The 26,250-nt window shown below is 47.7% G+C and overlaps 1 protein-coding gene across 5 annotated transcripts in view; it reads right to left on the bottom strand.

Moving 5' to 3' along the window:
- LOC122543993 (solute carrier family 22 member 6-A-like) overlaps nt 1-20,596 on the bottom strand; it is a 55,056-nt gene extending 34,460 nt beyond the window's left edge. Inside the window, exons 1-3 of one of the 5 annotated variants that reach the window (XM_087983818.1) lie at nt 20,435-20,596; nt 10,659-10,739; nt 4,121-4,578 (exon numbers count right to left, since the gene is read on the bottom strand). In XM_087983818.1, coding sequence (XP_087839944.1) covers nt 4,121-4,525 — 405 coding nt within the window. In that variant the 5' untranslated portion in view covers nt 4,526-4,578; nt 10,659-10,739; nt 20,435-20,596. Of the gene's footprint in view, nt 1-4,120; nt 4,579-8,185; nt 8,265-10,658; nt 10,740-20,434 lie in introns of all 5 variants that reach the window. The other 4 variants (XM_087983819.1, XM_087983817.1, XM_087983821.1 and 1 more) reach the window with 4 other exon arrangements.
- Nucleotides 20,597-26,250: the final 5,654 nt, after the last annotated feature.

Here is a 26,250-nt window from a genome sequence, read left to right as displayed (position 1 = left end):
TAGCACGGCCAATCCACCCTAACCTGCACATCTTTGGATTGTGGGAGGAAACCGGAGCACCCGGAGGAAACCCCACACAGACACGGGGAGAATATGCAAACTCCACACAGACAGTCACCTGAGGATGGGATTGAACCCGGGTCCCTGGCGCCGTGAGGCAGCAGTGCTAACCACTGAGCCACCATCCCTGCCTGAACCATGAAAGATACAAAGGCACCTCACTTGAATGTCAATGTCAAGTTCACCCGCAGGGTGGGGTGGGCGGGACCGGGGAATGACTGAACGGAGCTATCGATTCTTGGGATCGTTCTTGACAGCATTCCCGATGCTAGCAAGGCCAGGCCGAAGGGCCTTTCGCTGCTTTGCCCTTGGACTCCGACCTGTTGAAGCGCGAAGGATTTCGCAGGCACGGGATGTGATTGGTTTGGTCATTCACCACGAAAGGTTAACCTTTGGGAAACTCGTAGGGGTAAGCAATCCAAGTGGGAGGGGTTCATTTTTATTCCTTCGTGAGTTCAACTGGAGTTGATCAGCCTTCAGAGAGAATGTAAAGGATGGACTGGCTGACTGACTGGGCGGAGAGTTGGAGGCGAACCACCCAAACAGACCTATCACCTTGACCCTTCCATCTCCGGGTCAACAGCGCCAGGCTTGGAGGCAGTTTAACCCACCAGCATTGAATTGGCAGAACCCTGCTTTATCAGCATGAGGGCTGTCTCGATTGGGGACAGTGTTCGCTCCTCAGACAACCCCAGCTTCATGATTAACTCGTAAATGAGCTCCCTATCTGCGGGACTTTGTTCCGGTCTTTGCGTACACGTGTGCTTCGAGAGTTGCAACGAGCGTTCCAGCTCATGTCAGAACGCGATCATAAGATCAAGGCTGCTGTGTTATTTGTTTGAGCAGGGACATGAATGCCTGGACCCCCTTCTTCAAATGTACCTGTTTGCTCAGAGTCTGAGAGTCAGCACTTCCGTTTGGCTGTGGCAATAACCAGTCGGGCTCCAAGTTTTGCCTGCACACATTGAATCCCTAGAATCCCTACCGGGTGGGAGCTGGCCATTCAGCCCATCAGGTCCACCCTGACCATCTGAACAGCATCCCATCCAAACCCACCCCAACTCACCCCTGTAACCCAGAATTTCCATGGTTAATCCACCCTAACCTGCACATCCCTGGGCACTATGGGACAATTTAGCACGGCCAATCCACCCTAACCTGCACATCCCTGGGCACTATGGGACAATTTAGCACGGCCAATCCACCCTAACCTGCACATCCCTCGGCACTATGGGACAATTTAGCACGGCCAATTCACCCTAACCTACACATCCCTGGACACTAAGGGACAGTTTAGCACGTTCAATCCACCCTAACCTACAGATCCCTGGGCACGATGGGGCAATGTAGCACTGCCAATTCACCCGAAAATGCACATCCCTGGGCACTTTGGGGCAATTTAGCACGGCCAATCCACCCTAACCTGCAAATCGCTGGGCATTATGGGAGAATTTAGCAGGGCCAATCCACCCTAACCTGCACATCCCTGGGCACTATGGGACAATTTAGCACGGCTAATCCACCCTAACCTGCACATCTCTGGGCACAATGGGACAATTTAGCACGGCCAATCCACCCTAACCTGCACATCCCTGGACACTATGGGACAATTTAGCACGGCCAATCCACCCTAACCTGCACATCCCTGGGCACTACGGGGTAATTTAGCCCGGCCAATCCACCCTAACCTGCACATCCCTGGGCACTATTGGGTAATTTAACATTGCCAATCCACCCTAACCTGTACATCCTTGGGCACAATGGGACAATTTAGCACGGCCAATCCACCCTAATCTGCACATCCCTGAACACTATGGGACAATTTAGCTTGGCCAATCCACCCTAACCAGCACATCCCTGGGCACTATGGGGTAATTTAGCATGGCCAATCCACCCTAACCTGCATATCCCTGGGCACGATGGGGTAATTTAGCATGGCCAATCCACCCTAACCTGCACATCCCTGGGCCTGGGCACTATGGGGTGATTTAGCATGGTCAATCCACCCAAACCTGCACATCCCTGGGCACTGTGGGACAATTTAGCACGGCCAATCCACCCTAACCTGCACATCACTGGGCACTATGGGGCAATTTAGCATGGCCAATCCACCATAATCTGCACATCCCTGGGCACTGTGGGGTAATTTAGCACGGCCAATCCACCCTAACCTGCACATCCCTGGACACTATGGGGCAATTTAGCATGGCCAATTCACCCTAACCTACACATCCCTGGACACTATGGGACAGTTTAGCACGGTCAATCCACCCTAACCTACAGATCCCTGGACACTATGGAACAGTTTAGCACGGTCAATCCACCCTAACCTGCACATCCCTAGACACTATGGGACAATTTAGCACGGCCAATCCATCCTAACCTGCACATCCCTGGGCACGATGGGTCAATGTAGCATGGCCAATCCACCCTAACCTGCACATCCCTGGGCACTGTGGGACAATTTAGCACGGCCAATTCACCCGAAAATGCACATCCCTGGGCACTATGGGGCAAGTTAGCATGGCCAATCCACCCTAACTTGCACATCGCTGGGCACTATGGAACAATTTAGCACAGCCAATCCACCCTAACCTGCACATGCCTGGGCACTATGGGACAATTTAGCACGGCCAATTCACCCGAAAATGCACATCCCTGGGCACTATGGGGCAATTTAGCTCGGCCAATCCACCCTAACCTGAACATCGTTGGACTGTAGGAGGAAACCCCACACTGATACGGGGAGAATATGCAAACAGTCGCCTGTGTCCTTGGTGCTGTCAGGCAGCAGTGCTAACCACTGAGCCCCCACAGAAGTGGGGCTAATTTGCCCCCAACCTTTATCAAGGTCCAAGTGTAATGTCATTGCTACCAAGTACCCTTGGAGATAAATTCCTTAGAATCTTAACAGCAGGCAAAAGCAGAATTCTGTGCTCAGTGTCCAAATGATAACCATGATGTGGAGGGCCTGGGTGAACAAAGATATAAATCACACAACGCCAGCTACCTGACAAAAGAGTAACACTCCGAAAGCTTGTACTTCCAAATAAACCTGCTAGACTATAATCTGGTGGTGCGTGGCTTTTAATTCTGAATGATAACTCACTGAAGGCGAAACATCAGGTACAGCAAACAATTACGAGGAAGGCGAGTGGGAATTTGGCCTTCATTGTAAGAAGTGTTGAGTACAGGAGCAGTGAAGTCTTGTTTTGGAGCTTGATTTGACCGCACCAGCAATAAGGTGTGCAGTTTTGGTCTCCTTATTTCAGGAAAGTAGATGGATTGCAGCAACGGTTCACCAGGCTTGTGTTCGGGGTGGTGGGGCTTGTCCTTTGGAGAGAGATTGAATAAACTGTCGAGTTTGGAGAGTGAGAGGTGATCTCAATGATACAAAATGCTTAAAGGGATAGGCAGGGCCAATGCAGCTAAGGCATTTCCCTTGGATGGTCAGGCTAGAACTAGGAGACACAATTTATAATGTGAGGAGTGCCACTTAGGTCTGAGATGAGGATAAATGAATTTACTCCGAGATGAATCTCACTGGAAAGGTGAGAACCTTTGGAATTCAGTAGGCTGTGGAACCTCAGTCTTTGATTTTGTTTAAGTTGGAGATTGATGACCAGGGGGGTACTGAGTTATGGTGATGGGTTGATTAATAGGCACTGAATTGTTCGATCAGCTTTAATCATATTCAGTGATGGGGCAGGCTCAATGGGCTGAATGGCCTATTCCATTTCTTATGTTTGCAAGGAAAACCACCTCAGCTCCTCCAGACTCTCTACCTCACTAAAATATCCTGTGCTTTTCTGGTAACCTCTCTGTTGTACAAACTTCTGGGAGTGTGGTGCAGCTGTGATTCGTTCCATTAAATCAACCTTCACTTCAAGTCACAGAGATGTACAGCACGGAAACAGACCCTTTGGCCCAACCCTATGCCCTCTAGTTTTGGACTCCCCAACCCCTGGGGGGGAAAAGACCTTGGGGCTTCCGCAACTTCCATTATTTACAAAACCCGACAGAAGTTTTGTGGCTTGCGAAATAGATATTTCGAGCGTACCTCTGAAACGATTGTGGCTTTGAACCTGGACGTGTCGTATGTCCAGCCGTCCGGGCAGGTCCGAGTGCCAAGCTCCGTGGCGTTGCCCTGGATCTCGCTGAGGTTCAGGAGATGCCACTGGGGTGAGGAATACACCAGGCATCGCTCCGGCTGCTGATCCTGGTCCAGGGGGATGAAGGCGTGGAGCAGCCCTTCCATCTGCGGCTGGCCTGTGATGTTCACATACCTTGATCCGTTCAAACCCATTAAGTGGACGCGACAGTGATGGTCGGGCACTATGGCCACGAAGTTCTGAAGGATGTTGTGGCTAGCCATGAACAGCACTGGGAAGGACAGCATGCAAATGTGGATGACTTGGAACCTTCCAACGCTCCCGACCCTCTCCAGGATATCGGCAAAGCCCATAGCTCCGTCTGACTGGCAGGACAGACGGCGACCTACAGAGAAGCTGTTGGGGACTGAGAGATCATGATACTGGTGAAGAAACTTAAAGTTTTCAGGATTACTGCGGCATTCGTAGATTTAAGTAATGTTTAATCGGATGATAACAGATTTACTTTTCTTAGGCTAAATTGCCCAACTCCCATTGTTTGTTTTTCCACACACAGGGTTGAGGTCAATATTGAGGAACATGGTACAGAACCGTGGACCCAATTTTGTCTGACTCCACCTTGAGGAAACTGAATGGAGCAGTTTAAATCATGCCAAAATTGCTTAGTCACGCCAACCTTGATGTACCCACCTTGCCACCCCCCCCCCGCCCAACATCAACACACTGTTTTGGACATATTGGGTACTGGTACAGAGGAAATTCAGACCTGCTTTAAATAAGCACATTTTGTCCACTGTTGGTATCAAGACTGAGGAGTCATGGAGTCATGCAGCACAGAAACAGACCCTTCGGTCCAGTCAGTCCATCCCGACCATAATCCCAAACTAAACTAGTCCCAGCTGCCTGCTCCCGGCCCATATCCCTCCAAACGCTTTCCTGTTCATGTCCTTATCCAAATGTCTTTTAAATATTGTAACTGCACCCGCGTCCTCCACTTCCTCAGGAAGGTCATTCCACGTGCAAGTGTGTAAAATATTTGCCCCTCATGTCTTTTTTAAACCTCTTCTGTCTCACCTTAAAAATGTGGCCCCTAGTCTTGAAATCCCCAAACCTAGGGAAAAGACAATTACCATTTGCTCTATATATAGCTCTCATTATTATATAAACTTCTACAAGTTCACCTCTCAACCTCCTACACTCAAATGAAGAAAGCCCCAACCTATCCAGCCTTTCTTTATAACTCGAACCCTCCATTCCCGGCAACATCCTGGTAAATCTTTTCTGAACCCTCTCCAGTTTAATAATACCCCTCTTATAACTGGGCGACCAGAACTGAACACAATACTGCAGAAGAGGCCTCACCAACAGTCCTGTACAACCTTAACATGAGCTCTGAGCAATGAAGGCAAGCATGCTAAACGCCTTCTTAACCACCCTGTGTACTTGTGACGCAAACTTCAAAGAATTATGCAACACAATCCTAGGCCCATTTTAGACAGATCCTCTACAGTGTGGAAACAGGCCATTTGGCCCAACCAGTCCACACTGACCCTCCGAAGAGTAACCCACCCAGACCCACCCAGACCCACCTAACACTATGGGCAATTTAGCACGGCCAATCCACCCTAACCTGCACATCTTTGTGACTGTGGGAGGAAGCCGGAGCAAACCCGTGCAGACACTGGGAGAATGTGCAAACTCCACACAGACAGTCGCCCAAGGCTGGAATTGAACCTGGGACCTTGGTGCTGTGAGGCAGCAATGCCAACCACTGAGCCACCGTGCCAGCCCGACCATTAATTGTATAAGCCTTACCCTTGTTTGTTTTGCATTTATCCAGATTGAACTCTAGCTGCCATTTTTCAGTCCAATGACCCCATTTGATCAATATCCCTTTGCTATCTTCACTGCCACCAGTTTTGGTGTCATCCACAAACGTACTAACCACACCTTCAATATTCTCATTCAAATCATTTATATAAATGACAAATGAGTGTGTTTTAGAACAGAGAGACACAGGGGTACAGGTACATAATTCTTTGTGAAGTTTGCACCACAGGGTGGTTAAGAAAGCTTTTAGCACACTTGCCTTCATTACTCAGTCCTTTGAGTATTGGAGTTGGGACGTCATGTTGAGGTTATACAGGACATGAGTGAGGCCTCTTGCCAATACTGTGCCTGGTTCTGGTTGCTGTGTTACAGAAAGGATATTATTAAGCTGGAGAGGGTTCGGAAGAGATTTACCGGGATGTTGCCGGGTATGGAGAGTTTGAGTTATAAAGGAAGGCTGTTATAGGCCGGGACCTTTCCTCACCGGAGGGTCGGAGATCGAGAGGTGACCTGATAGAAGATTATAAAATAATGTGGGGTATAGATAGAGTTAATGGCAGTTGCCCTTTCGCTCGGGTGGGGGATTTCAAGACTGGAGGGCACATTTTTAAGGTGAGAGGAGAGAGATTTAAAGAAGACCTGAGGGGCAAATGTTTTACACAGAGGGTGGTTCGTGTGTGGAATAAACTTCCAGAGGTAGTGGTGGATGTGGGTACAATTACAACATTTAAAAGACATTTAGATAAGTACATGAGTAGGAAAGGTTTGGATGGATATGAGCCAGGAGCAGGCAGGTGGGACTGGTTTTAGCTTGGCAAAGGGAAAAGAAATTGCTGAAAACGTTCAGCAGGTCTGGCAGCCGCTGTGGAGAGAAATCAGAGTTAATTTTTTGAGATATGTTCAGAGGCAAGGTCACACGACCCGAATTGTAACCTCTGATTTCTGTTCACTGATGCTGCCCGGACCCGCTGAACTTTTCCAGCAATTTCTGTCTTTGATTTACAGCATCTGCAGATCTTTCGTTGGCATGAACGAGCTGGGCTGAATTTGCATTTTAACTTGTTTGTGACAGGACAACATGCAAAATCAAGTTGGTAGAAGTATCCGTGTTCTGTATATTCACTCACCGAGCACCTTAATGATTAACCCTTCTCAACCAGGCTAGTGTTCGGAATAAAAGAAATTAAAGATTTGTAAATGATTCAAATTTCCATTCTGTGGGGTTTGCCCCTAGCTGCCTCTTACTTAAGTCCAGATCTTGGAGGCAAAAGTGTCATCACGTGCCCTGAATTCTAACGCAAGATGCTGGGCTTCGGGAGTTCAACTTGCTCGTGGGAACAACTGAATTCATTGGATTGGAGACAGATAAAACCAGTGGCTCACGGCAGAGGAATGGGGATAGCTGATGTAATGGTGACAAGGGAGTGAGACATTATCTTGTTCATGCACCATCTGCCCATACTGCAGCAGCTCCTCACCCTTCAACAGTGGAGCCAGCTTCCAATAAATCAATTGTTTTTTTTTTAATACCTGGAAAGAAATGCACACCCATGTGATCATTTGAATCAAGCAATACAAATAGCAGAGCGGAGATGTCACCTAGCGAGACATTGGAATTATTTTGACCCTCCGGGCAGATTTTGCACTCGCTTGTGGGTAACTTTGGCAGCTAGGATCTCCCCATATTAAGAGGAATTGGTAGTAAGGCAACATGATCCCGAGCTGAGGCAGGGAAGGACAACAAGGTACTTACTGGTGAGAGGCTGGACCAGCAGAAGAGCTGGCTTCATTGCTTGAAAACTGGTTGTACAGTGAGGTCACACCTGTGTACAGTTTTGGTCTGTTTACTTGAGAAAGGATTGTTCTGGACCAGGCCAGACCCCCCTCAAAACATTGGAAGGAAGTAGCCCAGACCCCACCATTTCCCAGTTGTTTTAAGCAGGTGTAAAGTGGATATTCCAGGGGAGGATCAGCTGGTCAAACCACTTAGTTTTAAACAAAACAGAATTCATTTACCAGATTACCGCATGAAACACAAACAACAGAAAACAGAATGGTGAATAATTTAACCGATCCGAAAGCCCAACAGGTCATCCCAACTTAATGATGCTGTTCCAAATACTTGCAACAATCCCCACAAAGACGCCTTGGCACAAAAGGTAAAATCAAACACGGGGTCTTACAGGAGAGACGTCAGAGAGAGAGAGAGAGTCCCAGCCTCGACCTGCTTCTGTGGGTCCAGCAGCTTTTCCGAAATTACTGCTAAAGAGAAACAAAAACAAAGCCAGAGGGAAGCTGAGCTGGGAGAACTGGCCACTCCCCTTTCATTGTGCAAGTGTTTTTTTTGAAAACTCGAAAGCCTTTTGCCTGAGTCAGTCTCAGGTAGCTAATATCAAATTGGCTCTAAAACCCTTCCACCTCCAGATGTGTCAGAGTCTGTGTCATTTATGATCTCTCTGAAAAAGAAAACCAAGGACAGTGTAACCTTGTTAAAGGAGCAGCTTTGTCACACCTCCTCCCATAAAAAGAAATGAACCATCGCAATCCAAAGATGGGTTTATTTTAAGAAAATGATGGTACTCAAAAACACATATATACATTACATCGACTATAGAAGTGCAAACATAGAGTCATCGAGATGTACAGCACCTCGTTACCATACAGTCAGGAAAATGACCAGGATATGTGTCCTGCAATAGCTCAGTTGCCTGAGTTTTCACTGGCCTTTCAACCACAGTAGGCAGCACGCCTACCGGTGAATCAGCTATATCGTTAGCACGGACAAATTGTATTCCTGGAGCTGAAAGATTGTCCAGTACTCCCACCACGACTTCTCCACTCTTCACTGGAGCACTCTAATCTCACTTTACATATGTATTATCTCACCATGAATTCCCGTTACTCGTGCCTTTTCTGGCAAAAGTCTTTCAGAAGGACATATCTCCTAATCTTTCAGCATCACAGACTGGGAAGATCCTGTGTCCATTAATAGCGTCACCTCTTTACCTGCTGCTCATGGCCTATGTGAGTAAGCTTTACCTTTGTAGGTATATGGTTTGTGAAGATCTGGCACTTCCTCCTTAACCAACCTCCGACCAGCTCGTACATTCTGGTGCAGCTTTCCCGCCTCCACTGTGCTTTCCATTACCACTCCAACAAAATTCCCTGGCTTATCCTGCTTTCCTACATCTGGCTTCCCAGTGCTTTTCCTAATCCACCAACACTATGATCTCATGTGGCCTAGTTTACTGCAGTGATAACACCAGAGCTTTTTAACTTCTCTGTCCCCTTCAAGGGTTTCCTTTTTACACTGTGCTAAGTTACCCTTATGATCTTCACCGAGATCTACCTTTCCCTTTCCACGTCAGGGTTTCTCTTTTCCCCCAATTTCTATCCCTCACGGATTGAAATTGATTCTGGAAGTCAAACGTTGATTTATGCACCAACTCATAATCATCAGCCACTTCAGCCACTTAATCTTGCTGTTTAAACTCTCTGCTCTTCCACGAGTTTTCCCTACCTCAGGTAGTGAATTTTTGAACTCCTGTCTAAGTGCCAACTTCTGACGTTCAAACACCGATGCTAACCACTGAGCCACCGTGGGGGAACATGGTGGCTCAGTGGTTAGCACTGTAGCCTCACAGCACCAGGGACCCAGGTTTGATCCCCTGCTTCGGGTGACTGTCTGAGCATTCTCCCCGTGTCTGTGCAGGTTTCCTCCCACAATCCAGAAATGTGCAGGCCAGGTGAAGTGGCCGTGCTAAGTTGTCCATTGTTTTGGTGGATTAGTCAGGGGTAAATGTCGGGGAATGGGTCTGGGTGGGTTACTCTTCAGAGGGTCGGTGTGGACTTGTTGGGCCGAAGGGCCTGTTACCACACTGTAGGGCATCTAGTCTCCCTGTCTTTCTTTCTTTTCTCATTCCTCTGCTTTTAATCGTAATTCCTTGCCTTTTGCCTCTAACTCAGGCTGCTTCCTTTTCAATTGAATTTTAGCCATCTCTAAATATTCTGATGGCGTTTCCAGCAAATTTAAATGCTGAGCTACTGTGATAATCACCTCTCCTTTCTTTAAGGAAGGAGGCAGCTCCAACCCCAGCTTGTCTGCTAATTCCAGCAGCTTGGCCTGAATCAACTTTTGTAAAACCCTCAAAGTCACTTCTTCCACCCTCTTGGTGACTGAAAGAACCATTAGCGTCCCAAGGCAGTGTGTAAACCAACCAATGTCAACACGCAGGACAAAAGACACGGAAGACCTACCACTTGCTGCCTTTGAGTCCAGCAACCCTAATCCCAATTTGGAATTACAGAACAAATCCAGCAAAGAGCACCCAGTCTGTTATGGACCAGGCCAGACCCCCTCAAAACATTGGAAGAAAGTGGCCCGGACCCCACCTTTCCCAGTTGTTTTAAGCAGGTGTAAAGTGGATATTCCAGGGGAGGATCAGCTGGTCAAACCACTTAGTTTTAAACAAAACGGAGTTTATTTTACAAGATTACCGCATGAAACACAAACAACAGAAAACAGAATGGTGAATAATTTAACCGATCCGAAAGCCCAACAGGTCATCCCAACTTAATGATGCTGTTCCAAATACTTGCAACAATCCCCACAAAGACCCCTTGGCACAAAAGGTAAAATCAAACACGGGGTCTTACGGGAGAGACGTCAGAGAGAGAGAGAGAGAGTCCCAGCCTCGACCTGCTTCTGTGGGTCCAGCAGCTTTTCCGAAATTACTGCTAAAGAGAAACAAAACCAAAGCCAGAAAGAAGCTGAGCTGGGAGAACTGGCCACTCCCCTTTCATTGTGCAAGTGTTTGTTTTAGAACTCGAAAGCCTTTTGCCTGAGTCAGTCTCTGTTAACTATTATCAAATTGGCTCTAAAACCCTTCAACCCCCAGACTTTTCGGAGTCTGTGTCATTCACAAACTCTCTGAAAAAGAATCCAAGGACAGTGTAACCTTGTTAAAGGAGGAGCATTGTCACAGGATGGACTGGCCCTGGAGGAGGTGCAGAGGAGGTTCTCGAGATTGATTCCGGCATTGAGAGGGTTGGCTTATGAGGACAGACTTAGTAGACTGGGATTGTATTCATTGGAATGTAGAAGAATGAGGGGGGGGAGAGGGGGAATCTCAGAAATATATCAAACGACGGGAATAGATAAGACAGAAGGAGGGAGGTTGTTTCCACTGGTGGGTGAAAGTAGAACAAGGGGGAATCGCCTCAAAGTAAGGGGGAGCAGATTTAGGACTGAGTTGAGGGGTGGCGGGGTGGGGGGGGGGGGACTTTCTTCACCCAAAGGGTTGTGAATGTGGATTCCCCTTCCCTGTGAGACAACCTCACTGCATGTTTTTCAGGCAAATTCAGACAGATTTTTAAACAGTAAAGGAGTTAAGGGTTATGGAGAATGGGCGGGTGAGTGGAGCTGCAGCCACGAAAAGATCAACTTTGATCCTAATGAACGGAGGGGCAGGTTCGATGGGTCAGATGGCCTACTCCTGCCCCTACTGCTTATCTTCTAGCTTACAAGAATGACAGCAGCTTCAGGAAAGAACGTCGGAGTGTCACGCTGAGGGCTCTCAGTAACCACTTCAATCCCAGAATTAGGCCAATTCCCTCCAGAGGAATTGGCAATCGGACTGTTTAAAAAGGAAGTGAATTGTTGTGGAGAATTAATGCTCAATAAAGGCAGAAACTATCCTGAACCCTTTCTAGAGGCTCAACTTGAAAATCAACCCATAACAACACAAATAAGGATTGAAACAGGGATTATCACAGGGACACAGAGGAATGTTTTAATCTTTAACGTGATCCTACACAGAGGGAAACAAGTTAACACTTTGCACGACCAACCTAAGCAGCCCCAGTGCATCTTGGAAAGACCTGAAACAGTAGCCGCAGAGTTGAAAGGACACAACAGCTCTGATGCCGTTCACTCCCTCCCTTGGGGGTGTCTAACGTTTTGCAGGACGGACAGTTTCTGAAGGCCTGAAGATTTGAAACCATGTCCAACAATGAAAAGGACACGAGCCAGCTCCAAACAGTGTCGGAATGGTTTGGAATGGCCCAGAGTGACCAATGTTACGGCAGCCCTGTTTCAGTAATGATGAAGCAGGTGTGCAGTGAGGAGGACAGAGTTGGAGTAATGTTAGTTTGGGAGCTATAGGATGGCGATAAGACCTCCCGCTCCCAGGTAAGGGATGTTAATACATAGCGCAATGTACAGCCAATGGACTCCAAGGACCTTTCAGAATCAAAGCCAACGTTTGCGGCACTGACACAAAGGGTGAAATGTCAAGTGAGGGTCAAAACCTGGTGTCAGCCAAGTGTACCCTCAAGCTTAATTGTCCGCCATCATTCACGACTGGATGTGGCAGGACCTCAGAGCTTAGCTCTGATCTGTCGCTTGTGGGATCGCTTAGCTCTGTCTCTCGCACTCTGCTCATGCTGTTTGGGATGCCAGGTGTCCTGTTTGGTAGCTTTACCTGATGTTTGGTTCTCCCCAGTGCTGCTCCTGGCATGTCTCCTCCTGTACTCTCCACTGAACCTGTGATACCATAAACTTCAGAACGTTTGTGGATTGAAAGAATTAGCAATGCCACTCTCTGGACTAAACTATTAAGGAATTAAAAACAGCATGCTAATAAGCCATCCCCGGGAAGGAGAATTCGAAGCTGTTTCCTGGGAAAGGGGAGGTAACATTGCTTGATAGTGCGCTGCCTGGTGACAAGTGGGCAATAAAGATTCAAGCAAAAGGAATAGAATCCCTACAGTATGGAAACAGGCCCTTCGGCCCAACAAGTCCACACGAACCGGTTTTGAGGTAAAGGGGTTCAATGCAGAACAGGCTATGTTTCAAACGGAAGCCAGCACTGAATGTGACAAGGGACAGGGGAGCTGCTTCTGATAAGGTGGCAAGCTACAGATTTGAGCTCTCTAGACATGTAATCAGTGTTGGGAATGAAAGAATCTAAAGCATCATTCATAACATCACACTACAAACATGAAAGAGAGAAAATTGTACCGGAATTCACTCAGGAGTTATTCAGCAGCAGAACTTTGAAGGACCACACTGCTTAAGGATCAAACCCTGAACACCAGAGACAGATCACCGTTGGTTGGAATCATAGCTAAATTCCACCATTAATCGGGTAATTGCTAAGTTGAGTTGTGAGGTGTAACTTGCTTACTTGAGGGGTCTTATTTCAAGTTTAAATCGTTGTTTCAGTATTTGATTACCTAAGAGATTTCCTATTAAGTAGCCAAATTAAAAACTTACAAAACAACAATTCCCCGGCTTGATGGTATGGTTGAGTGGGGGTTATTTTGGGCCTTGAGGTTACAGATTGTGCTGGAGTACAGTTTTGCTACTGTTGATGACTCACAGTGCCTCATGGATGCCCAGTCTTGAGTTGTTAGATCTGTTTGAAGTCTGTCCTATTTAGCACAGTGATAGTGCCACGCAACACGATGGAGGGTATTCTCAATGCGAAGGTGGGACTTAATCTCCACAAAGGGTATGGAGTCTTTGTGGTACAAAGTCATAGCAATACTGTTATGGACAGATGCATCTGCAGATCAATAAGGATGATGTCAAGTATGTTTTTCCCTCTTGTTGGTTCCTTCACCACCTGCCACAGATCAAGTCTAGCAGATATGTCGTTCAGGATCCGACCAGTTCTGGGTAGTTCAAGAAAGTTCATTTGACCTGATGCCTGAGTTTGGCTTGTTATCTTACAAGGGGAGGTCGGAGAGGTTAGTCTTCCATCCATTGGAGTTTAGAAAAATGGGAGTGGTGTTATTGAAACATTACAGTACACGGACTACAGCATTTCAAGAAGGCAGCTCACCACCACCTTCTCAAGGGGGCAGCTAGGGACGGATAATAAATGCTGGGCACAGCCAACAATGTCCACATCCCATGTGTAATTCTGTTTGCCGAGCTGGGAATTTGTGTTGCAGACTTTTCGTCCTCTGTCTAGGTGACATCCTCAGGGCTTGGGAGCCTCCTGTGAAGCGCTTCTGTGATGTTTCCTCCAGCATTTGTAGTGGTTTGAATCTGCCGCTTCTGGTTGTCAGTTCCAGCTGTCCGCTGCAGTGGCCGGTATATTGGGTCCAGATCGATGTGAATCTGTGGATGAGTGCCATGCCTCTAGGAATTCCCTGGCTGTTCTCTGTTTGGCTTGTCCTATAATAGTAGTGTTGTCCCAGTCGAACTCATGTTGCTTGTCATCTGTGTGTGTGGCTACTAAGGATAGCTGGTCGTGTTGTTTCGTGGCTAGTTGGTGTTCATGGATGCGGATCGTTAGCTGTCTTCCTGTTTGTCCGATATAGTGTTTTGTGCAGTCCTTGCATGGGATTTTGTACACTATATTGGTCTTGCTCATGCTGGGTATCGGGTCCTTCGTTCTGGTGAGTTGTTGTCTGAGAGTGGCTGTTGGTTTGTGTGCTGTTATGAGTCCTAGTGGTCGCAGTAGTCTGGCTGTCAGTTCGGAAATGCTCTTGATGTATGGTAGTGTGGCTAGTCCTTTGGGTTGTGGTGTGTCCTTGTTCCGTTGTCTTTCCCTTAGGCATCTGTTGATGAAATTGCGCGGGTATCCGTTTTTGGTGAATACATTGTATAGGTGTTCTTCTTCCTCTTTTTGCAGTTCTGGTGTGCTGCAGTGTGTTGTGGCCCTTTTGAACAGTGTCGTGATGCAACCTTTGTGTGTGTTGGGGTGGTTGCTTTCGTAGTTTAGGACTTGGTCTGTGTGTGTGGCTTTCCTATATACCTTTGTGGTGAATTCTCCGTTCGGTGTTCTCTGTACCATCACGTCTAGGAATGGGAGTTGGTTGTCCTTTTCTTCCTCTCTAGTGAATCGGATTCCTGTGAGTGTGGCGTTGATGATCCGGTCTGTGTTCTCTATTTCTGTGTTTTTAACGATTACAATGGTGTCATCCACATATCTGACCCAGAGTTTGGGGTGAATTTGTGGTAAGACTGTTTGTTCTAATCTTTGCATTACCGCTTCTGCTATGAGTCCAGAGATGGATGAGCCCATGGGTGTGCCGTTGATTTGTTCATATATTTGGTTGTTGAATGTGAAGTGTGTTGTGAGGCACAGGTCCAGTAGTTTGAGTATACCGTCTTTGTTGATAGGTTCCCCGTCCTGTTGTCTGTTCTGTTTGTCCAGCAGGTTGGCTATTGTTTCTCTGGCTAGGGTTTTGTCGATAGAGGTGAACAGTGCCGTTACATCGAATGAGACCATAGTTTCTTCCTTGTCTATGTGTATATTTCTGATGATGTCCAAGAATTCCTGTGTTGATTGTATAGAGTGTCTGGATCCGCTGATCAGGTGTTTCAGTTTCTGCTGTAGTTCTTTAGCCAGTTTGTGTGATGGTGTCCCTGGTAGTGATACAATGGGTCTGAGTGGGATGTCTGGTTTGTGCACTTTAGGTCGTCCATAGAATCTGGGAGTGGTGTTGCTTTCAGGTTTCATTCCTTGTAGGTCAAACCTGGTTATCTGTCTGTTTTTTTGTAGGTTCCTCAGTGTGTTGTTTATCCTATTGGTGAGCTGTGGGGTGGGGTCAAACTCCCTCTTTTGGTAGGTGTTGGTATCTGCAAGTAGTTGTTGCGTTTATTGGATGTACTCTGCTTTGTCCAGGATGATCATCATTCTGCCTTTGTCTGCTGGTAGAATGATTATGTTCTTATCGTTTCTTAGCGATTTTAGTGCTTCCCTCTCCTTGGTGTTGAGGTTATGTGTTTGTCTTTTCCTTGTTATCAGAGGTACGATACTTTGTCTCACCTGTTTGTTGTGTCTCTTCTGTCAGTCCATTGTTCCTGAGTGTGCGTTCTAGTGCTGCTAGGAAGTCTGCTGTCTTGGCGTCCCTGTGGTTGTAGTTGAGTCCCTTGGCCAGTATTGTTCTTTCCGTGTCTGTGAGCTGTCTGTGGGAGAGGTTTCTAACCCAGGTGTGTGTTGTGGTGTCCTCTCTGTTGTGTATTAGCTTGGCCAATTTTTCTTTGAGTGCCGTTTTTTTGCGGTGTGTGGTCCTGTACTCTCCTATGGTGACGGCCTGTTCTGTGGTCCGGGTCCATTCCTGATTGGTGGTTTTTGAAAAGTACACAAACCAGACATCACACTCAGACCCATTGTATCACTACCAGGGACACCATCACACAAACTGGCTAAAGAACTACAACAGAAACTGAAACACCTGATCAGCGGATCCAGACATTCTATACAGTCAACATAGGAATTCTTGGACATCATCAGAAATACACACATAGACAAGGAAGAAATCATGGTCTCATTCGATGTAACGGCACTGTTCACCTCTATCGACAAAACCCTAGCCAGAGAAACAATAGCCAACCTGCTGGACATACAGAACAGACAACAGGATGGGGAACCTATCAACAAAGACGGTATACTCAAACTGCTGGACCTGTGCCTCACAACACACTTCACATTCAACAACCAAATATATGAACAAATCAACGGCACACCCACGGGCTCACCCATCTCTGGACTCATAGCAGAAGCGGTAATGCAAAGATTAGAACAACAAAAATAGAGAACACAGACCGGATCATCAACGCCACACTCACAGGAATCCGATTCACTAGAGAGGAAGAAAAGGACAGCCAACTCCCATTCCTAGACGTGATGGTACAGAGAACACTGAACGGAGAATTCACCACAAAGGTATACAGGAAAGCCACACACACAGACCAAGTCCTGAACTACGAAAGCAACCACCCCAACAGATGCAAAAGAAGTTGCATCAAGACACTGTTCAAAAGGGCCACAACACACTGCAGTACACCAGAACTGCAAAAAGAGGAAGAAGAACACCTATACAATGTATTCACCAAATTTCATCAACAGATGCCTAAGGGAAAGACAACAGAATGAGGACATGCCGCAACCCAAAGGACTAGCCACACTACCATACATCAAGAACATCTCTGAAATGACAGCCAGACTATTGCGACCACTAGGACTCATAACATCACACAAACCAACAGCCATTCTCAGACAACAACTCACCAGAACGAAGGACCTGATACCCAGCATGAGCAAAACCAATGTGGTGTACAAAATCCCATGCAAGGACTGCACAAAACACTACATAGGACAAACAGGAAGACAGCTAACGGTCCGCATCCATGAACACCAACTAGCCACGAAACAACACGACCAGCTATCCTTAGCCACACACACAGATGACAGGCAACATGAATTCGACTGGGACAACACTACTATTATAGGACAAGCCAAACAGAGAACAGCCAGGGAACTCCTAGAGGCATGGCATTCATCCACAGATTCAATCAATAAGCACATCGACCTGGACCCAATATACCGGCCACTGCAGCGAACAGCTGGAACTGACAACCGGAAGCGGCAGATACAAATCACTATAAATGCCGGAGGAAAGATCACAGAAGCGCTTCACAGGAGGCTCCCAAGCACTGAGGATGTCACCTAGACAGGGGACGAAACGTCTGCAACACAAATTCCCAGCTCGGCGAACAGAACCACAACAACGAGCACCCGAGCTACAAATCTTCTCCCAAACTTTGAATCCCATGTGTAAATTTGTGACAATGCTTTAAATGGTTATTTTATCCGGTTCTTTTTTAAAGAGAGATTTTAAGACCAAGGCGCTGACCTGTCTAGTTGGAATGCCAGTAAAGTGAGGCCTTGAGCTTTTTTTAAAGTTGGAACAATAGAAGCAGCCTGGACGGGTGTGGCCAGCTCTCACAGACCAGGGTCTCTCGTTTTGTTTTTAGGTTTAGCTTTAGGCAGCTGCTGTTGGAGTCTCCACAAGGCAGGAGTTTTGAAGATGCAGAAGCTATCGTTTCTCTCTCTCGGTTACAGCTCAAAGCTGGGGTTTCTCTCTCTGCAGCTGAGTTACCTCTGAGACAAATCTGTACATCTGAAACCTGCCTTTTGTGTTTATGGCATGTTACTAAACTGGAACAGTTTGTTCCTAATTGTTAACTGTACCTATTATCTGCTTAAGTATTCCAATAGTGTTAAATTATTCTGTTTTATTTTTGGTTGTAATTCATCTACAGTATTCGAATAAATTGTCTTTTGCTTAATGTCAAGTAGTTTGACCAGTTGCGTTGCATCGGGAACAGACACTTTATACTTGCCTTTATAAATAAGAAAAACTTAGGGTCAAGGCCAGTGATTCTCAACTTTTTTGTTTGCCACGGCCCCCTAGGAGCTCTTCTCAGGTTCCAGGCCCTCCCTTTCAAACAGGAATACAACACAAACAGATAGACAGAAAACCATTTATCATTGATCACCAAGAAAACTGGGACGTTGCGACATACTGGACAAAACTTGAAAAACAGACTGTGTGAAATTAAACATCTATCGGGCCTAAAGCTATCCTTGAACTTGGTGCTTTTCTGCAAGTTTCATGATATCGGGCTCCAGATTAGACAACGACAGTCAAAGGTCACCTCTCGTTGCGAAATCAATTCTGTTCCTGGATTTTGCCTGGCTGTGTGGGAGGAGCTTAAGCAACTAATTTACCAGTTGCGCTGAATTCGAACTGTGCGTTGGAAAGATAGTATAAATAGGAGGGCAACTATTGATTCCAGTGATGGTTGTTGCTTGGGTATTTCATCGGTTCCGTTACCAGGGCCCCCATAAGCCCTTGGGGCTCCCCTTCTCACAGTTTTCAGTCTATGGCCCCCTTCAAATGTGCCAGGACCCCAAAGGGGGCCATTTGGCGCCGGTTGAGAATGGCTGATCTCGGCTACCTTCTTAAAATATTTTCAGGGGGTTGGGTCCGGTCCTTAACAAATATTGGGGGGTAGAAAATGGCCTGCTGGTATTATCGCTGGTCTGTTAATCCAAAGTAACTGGATTAACTGAGCTTCAAATCTTGCTGCAGCAGATGGTGGAGTTTGAATTCAATTTAGCTAAATCTGGAATTAAGACCCTAATGATGATTGTGAATCCATTGTCGGCAACGCCCACCATGTTCATCAAGGGTCCTTAAGGGAGGGAAACTGCCATCCTTGCCTGGTCTGGGCCTACCTGTGACTCCAGACTCACAGCAATGTGGTTGACTTTTAACTGCCTTGTGGGCAATTAGGGATGGGCAATAAATGCTAACCCTCATCCTGCGAATGAGGGAAAGAGGAAAAGAAGATTTTAAAAATAAGATCCTGAAGGGAATTGATGCTGGATTGGATGTTTTCCCTTGCAGAAGAGACTAAAATAAGAGGGAGAGTTGCCACAGTCTAGGGACTAGAGAGAGAGAGAGAGACAAATGGTGATGGTTTAACCTGATGGTCACCATGCCTCAACCGAGGGGAGAGGTTGGGAAGGAGTCTACTTCAGGGTAACCTGAGCTGTTGACCCCTCTCTGTCTTGGGAATAGGGGCCAAGCAGGAACATATCGTTGAGGCCGCAGACAGAATATCCCTGACCGTGCCTGGATGTCACAGCAGGTCCGAGGGAGCTGAGCTAAGCGGCTTACTCCAGCTCCCCACTGGTGGAAGTGACCACACACAACATGCTCAATGCCAACATCCTTTTCCAACGGACGCCCTTTCAATTAATGCCCCTCACAAACCCGCTGAAAAGATGGAGAACATTGGGGAAGTTGTTGCTTCATCCAACAAGCAAAACAGCGAGAGGCTGAGATCAAATCCCAGCCAGTCTGTGAATCTGCCAGGATGAATATTATTTTAAAAATCGAAACAAAACACCACCGCAATCAAGCCAGTCGGTGTCCCTCAGTCTGGTGGGAGCAATAAAGCTGGCGCAGATGACCAAGCAAGAGCAGGGGGTCTTTATGGGACTTCTGTCGCAGTTGAAGAAACAGTGACCAGAAGTGAACACGTAGGCACCAACAGAGTACTGCTGAGGCATGGATTCACAGAGAAAGAGCAAGCGAACGTTCTGCGTCCAGGCGATACCTCACCAGAGCTGAAGTGAAGCCTGGAGGGGACAGCGTTTATGCTATAGTTTTATTTTAGGGTGGGGTGGAGCGGGTGTTGAGGGTTGGTGGGTACAGGGTGCTGACGTTGACAGTTCAGATGGAGTGATCGGAATGTGAGAGTGGCAGAACAACAGTGTGTCTCCTCCCAGACTTGGAAAGGACATGCCATCGTCCCAGCGTTCTTACATTCCGATCACATAACCTGAACTATCAACATCTCTTCTCTCCCCCAGCACCTGAGACCCACCAACCACCCCACCTCCAGACGCGAAACATCAGCTTGTGGATTTGTGTCTGGCCCCGCTGTGATCTCTAGCGTGTGTTGTTTTCAGTGGAGATCCCTGAGTCTGCAGTAACTTGTTCCTACCTCTGTTGAGAGATGACAGACTCAGGCACACACACTGTCACAAGAACATGCACAGGCAGGAGAGACAACGGGACAATACTGGATGCGAGTATTAGCCACTAAATCCACTTACCCGCAAGGTCGCGAGGGCAGGGAATTCTTTGTCAGAAAGGAGCCAGGATTCACAGAGGCTGTTCTCGGGTAGGGATCAGCCGAGTCGGTCAGAGAGAGGGTGGAAAAGCATGGGCCCTCTGTCCTCCGTCAAACTCCTTGCCCACTGACCCAAGAAGCACATTGACATGAGCTCTTGTCTAAGATCTCCCTCTATGTGAAACTGTGCTCATGTCAACACGTGCAAGTTTGTTGACCTGCAGAAACCTGGCAGAGCCCCGTAAACAACTTAACCCTCTGTGGCTCAGATGGAAAATGTTGGAAGTGCTGCACTGATCAGGAGGTAAGAGAGAAAGAGAAGCCAGCATTTCAATCTGTATTTCTCTTCGCTGATGTGGTCTGGCCGTACTGAGTCCTTCTAACGTTGTTTAATTTGCCAGAGCTATAGAACCTGCAGTATTTTGCTTTAGCTTCCCCACCCCTCCCCCCACTGTGATGAGGTCATAGAAGTTTACAGCATGAAAACAGGTCCTTCAGCCCAACCTGTCCATGCCGCCCAGTTTTCAGAAATTAAACTCGTCCCATTTGCCTGCATTTGGTCCATATCCCTCCAGACCCATCCCATCCATGGACCTGTCTGAATGTTTCTTAAATGACAAAACTGTACTCACCTCCACCACTACCTCTGCCTGGTCCAGACACTCACCACCCTCTGTGTGAACAAATTGCATCCTCTAGACCCATTTGTATCTCTCAGCTTTCACCTTAAACCTGTGCCCTCGAATTTTAGACTCCCCTACCATGGGGAAAAGCTGTTGGCCAACTGCCTTATATATTTTCCTTGTGATTTTATAGACCTCTATAAGGTCACCCTTCAGTATCCGATGCTCCAGGGGAAAAAAAGTCCCAGTCTATTTAGAGTCTAATGATGACCATGAAGTCATTGCTGATTTTTGGGGAAAACCCATCTGGTTCACTGATGTCCTTTAGGGAAGGAAACTGCCATCCTTATCCGATGTGGTCCTACACGTGACTCCAGACCCACAGCGATGTGGCTGTCTCTGAAAACTGCCCTCTGGGCAATTAGGGATGGGCAGTAAATGCTGGGCCTAGCCAGCAACGTTATCATCCCGTGAGTGGAGAAAAAGCACCCAATGGATTCAGTCATGTCCTTGAGGGAGGGAAATCTGACATCCTTACCCAGTCTGGCCTACACGTGATTCCAGAGCCTCAGTGACGTAGTTGACTCTCAACTGCCCTCCGAAATGTCCGAACGAGCCAGTCAGTTCACGTTTAGTTGACAAGGGAGTCAAATATTGCGGAGTGACTGTCAGGAAAATGGACCCGTAAGCCATATCAGATCAGCCATGACCACTAGAGGCTGAATAGTCCAGAGAGGCTTTAACAAGCTGTTGTTTACAACATTTAGAAGGCATCTGGATGGGTACAAGAATAGGAACGGTTTAGAGGGATATGAACCAAATGCCAGCAAATGGGACGAGATTAATTTAGATTTCCTGATTAGCCTTGACTAGATGGACCGAAGGGTCTGTTTCATTGTTGCTTGGAAAGTGTTTTCAACTGTCCTTTCGTGTGCTGGGAGTGCTCCGGAAGACTAGTTAATGTCAAATAGAACATATTCCACAGCGCAAACATGTAATGGGGGAGCACGCACTGGTGAAATATTTACAACTGGTATGCATTGATGAACCAGGAGAAAGGTTACTGAGGCACGAGGCACTGTGCTATTTACCAGGCCCTTATTTCACATTGTTGTGGAACTGTGCTTTCAAAAGAAATCATCAACAGGCCACTGCAACAATTTTTCGATTATCATTGAACAGAATCATAGAACTCTACAAGATGGAAACAAGGCCCTTCGGCCCAACAAGGCCACACTGACCCTCCGAAGAATAACCCACCCAGACGCATTCCCCCAACCTATTACTCAATATTTACCCCTGACTAATGCACCCGACCTGCACATCCCTGGGCACTATGAGACAATTTAGCACGGCCAATCCACCCTAACCTGCACATCCCTGGGCACTATGGGACAATTTAGCATGGCCAATCCACCCTAACCTGCACATCCCTGGGCACTATGGGACAATTTAGCACGGCCAATCCACCCTAACCTGCACATCCCTGGGCACTATGGGACAATTTAGCACGGCCAATCCACCCTAACCTGCACATCCCTGGGCACTATGGGACAATTTAGCACGGCCAATCCACCCTAACCTGCACATCCCTGGGCACTATGGGACAATTTAGCACGGCCAATCCACCCTAACCTGCACATCCCTGGACACTATGGGACAATTTAGCACGGCCAATCCAACCTAACCTGCACATCCCTGGGCACAATGGGACAGTTTAGCACGGCCAATCCACCCTAACCTGCACATCCCTGGGCACTATGAGACAATTTAGCACGGCCAATCCACCCTAACCTGCACATCCCTGGGCACTATGGGACAGTTTAGCACGGCCAATCCACCCTAACCTGCACATCCCGGGCACTATGGGACAATTTAGCATGGCCAATCCACCCTAACCTGCACATCCCTGGACACTATGGGACAATTTAGCACGGCCAATCCACCCTAACCTGCACATCCCTGGGCACTATGGGGCAATTTAGTATGGCCAATCCACCCTAACCTGCACATCCCTCGACACTATGAGACAATTTAGCATGGCCAATCCACCCTAACCTGCACATCCCTCGACACTATGGGACAATTTAGCACGGCCAATCCACCCTAACCTGCACATCCCTGGGCACTATGGGACAATTTAGCACGGCCAATCCACCTAACCTGCACATCCCTGGGCACTATGAGACAATTTAGCATGGCCAATCCACCCTAACCTGCACATCCCTGGACACTATGAGACAATTTAGCACGGCCAATCCACCCTAACCTGCACATCCCTGGGCACTATGAGACAATTTAGTATGGCCAATCCACCCTAACCTGCACATCCCTCGACACTATGAGACAATTTAGCATGGCCAATCCACCCTAACCTGCACATCCCTCGACACTATGGGACAATTTAGCACGGCCAATCCACCCTAACCTGCACATCCCTGGGCACTATGGGACAATTTAGCACGGCCAATCCACCTAACCTGCACATCCCTGGGCACTATGGGACAATTTAGCACGGCCAATCCACCCTAACCTGCACATCCCTGGGCACTATGGGACAATTTAGCACGGCCAATCCACCTTAACCTGCACATCCCTGGGCACTATGGGACAATTTAGCACGGCCAATCCACCCTAACCTGCACATCCCTGGACACTATGGGACAATTTTGCACGGCCAATCCACCCTAACCTGCACATCCCTGGGCACTATGGGACAATTTAGCATGGCCAATCCACCCTAACCTGCACATCCCTGGGCACTATGAGACAATTTAGTATGGCCAATCCACCCTAACCTGCACATCCCTCGACACTATGGGACAATTTAGCACGGCCAATCCACCCTAACCTGCACATCCCTGGGCACTATGGGACAATTTAGCACGGCCAATCCACCTAATCTGCACATCCCTGGGCACTATGGGACAATTTAGCACGGCCAATCCACCCTAACCTGCACATCACTGGGACACTATGGGACAATTTAGCATGGCCAATCCACCCTAACCTGCACATCCCTGGGCACTATGGGACAATTTAGCACGGCCAATCCACCCTAACCTGCACATCCCTGGGCACTATGAGACAATTTAGCACGGCCAATCCACCTTAACCTGCACATCCCTGGGCACTATGGGACAATTTAGCACGGCCAATCCACCCTAACATGCACATCCCTGGACACTATGGGACAATTTTGCACGGCCAATCCACCCCACCCTAGCATGCACATCCCTGAATCGTGGGAGGAAATTGGAGTACCTGGATGAAACCTGCACAAACACGGGGAGAACGTGCAAACTCCACACAGACAGTCACCTGAGGGTGGGCTAGCACCTTGGTCCCAGTTCCTGTGAGGGAGTGGTGCTAACCATTGAGCCACCGCACCACTTGCTGCTCAAGGTAAAGAGAAAACGATGTCAACTCTCTCTTTGGTCCGTGAGCAACTGGCTTGGTCTTGCTGTGAGAGAATTTCTGACCAATGAGATCCAGCACCCCAAGGGAACCTGAGCCAGATTTGGCTCTCAATCGCTCCCAGGTTCTCTGGCAAGAGATTGGATGCTCCCAGAACAGCGACAGCACGGAGTTAGATGCACTTTTGAGAGTCAATGGGCCGAATGTAAGGGTTCCATGAACATACAAACCTAAATTGTCCCAACCTCAGCTTTCAAAGAAGTGATGCCTGGACTGTATCTCAACCTGCCCTGTTGGCTCCACATCCCTTAATAACCATCTCTCTCTGCTGTGCCCTGAAGGGACTATGGATGTCTGTATTGGCCCAGGTTCGGGGTCTTTGTAAGGTGCTGCATTTGCTCACCGTGCCCTTTGCAGATAGCTGACCAGAGGTCTGTCCAGTCCTTACTGCCTGCCACACATTGGAAGAGGTTCCAACCTGTCCAGCTGCATTGTGAACATGCCCTCCCTGCGCTTCAAGACCGGGAGTGAGACTTGAACCTGGAGTTTCCATCTCAGAGCAAGGTAACTCTCCCTCCTTACCCGATGGGAAACTACCAGTCAATGTCAGTTAAGAAAACACAGCGGGACCCCACTGATTGGAGCAGAATCTTTTCCAGCTTTCAAAAGGGAATTGGGGAAATGTTGGAATAAAAGATAAGTTAGAAGGAAGGGGAGAAGACCAAGGGCTGAATGGTTTCCCTTTGTTGCAAAGTCCTGGGATTATAAGGCCCGAGTTCACAGCTCCAAACACGGGCTAGTACAGCCAAGGGAAAGACACAAACATCAGGCTGCAAGGGATAAACAGCCACTCCTTCTCCTTGTTCACACTCAGTGTCCAGTTCACACTCAGTGCCCTGTTCACACTCAGTGTCCAGTTCACACTCAGTGCCATAATCACACACTCAGTGCTTTATTCACACTCAGTGCCTTGTTCACACTCAGTGCCCTGTTCACACTCAGTGTCCAGTTCACACTTAGTGCCCTGTTCACACTCAGTGTCCTGTTCACACTCAGTGCCTTATTCGCACACTCAGTGCCTTATTCACACTGAGTGCCTTGTTCATACTCAGTGTCCTGTTCACACTCAGAGCCCTGTTCACACTCAGTGTCCTGTTCGCACTCAGTGCCTTATTCACACTCAGTGCCTTGTTCACACTCAGTGCCTTATTCACACACTCAGTGCCTTATTCACACTCAGTGCCTTGTTCATACTCAGTGTCCTGTTCACACTCAGTGCCTTATTCACACTCAGTGCCTTATTCACACACTCAGTGCCTTGTTCACACTCAGTGCCATATTCACACTCAGTGCCCTGTTCACACTCAGTGTCCAGTTCACACTTAGTGCCCTGTTCACACTCAGTGCCTTATTCACACACTCAGTGCCTTATTCACACTCAGTGTCCTGTTCACACTTAGTGTCCTGTTCACACTCAGTGCCCAGATCACACTCAGTGTCCTGTTCACACTCAGTGCCTTATTCACACACTCAGTGCCTTGTTCACACTCAGTGCCATATTCACAATCAGTGCCCTGTTCACACTCAGTGTCCAGTTCACACTTAGTGCCCTGTTCACACTCAGTGCCTTATTCACACACTCAGTGCCTTATTCACACTCAGTGTCCTGTTCACACTTAGTGTCCTATTCACACTCAGTGTCCTGTTCACACTTAGTGTCCTGTTCACACTCAGTGCCTTATTCACACACTCAGTGCCT

This window comes from Chiloscyllium plagiosum, unplaced genomic scaffold (genome assembly GCF_037043375.1).
Source record: "Chiloscyllium plagiosum isolate Xiang-an unplaced genomic scaffold, Cpla_swu_hap1 HiC_scaffold_46, whole genome shotgun sequence".
In the NCBI taxonomy this organism is placed as follows: Eukaryota; Metazoa; Chordata; class Chondrichthyes; order Orectolobiformes; family Hemiscylliidae; genus Chiloscyllium; species Chiloscyllium plagiosum.
This window is presented reverse-complemented; position numbering and strand designations above follow the sequence as displayed.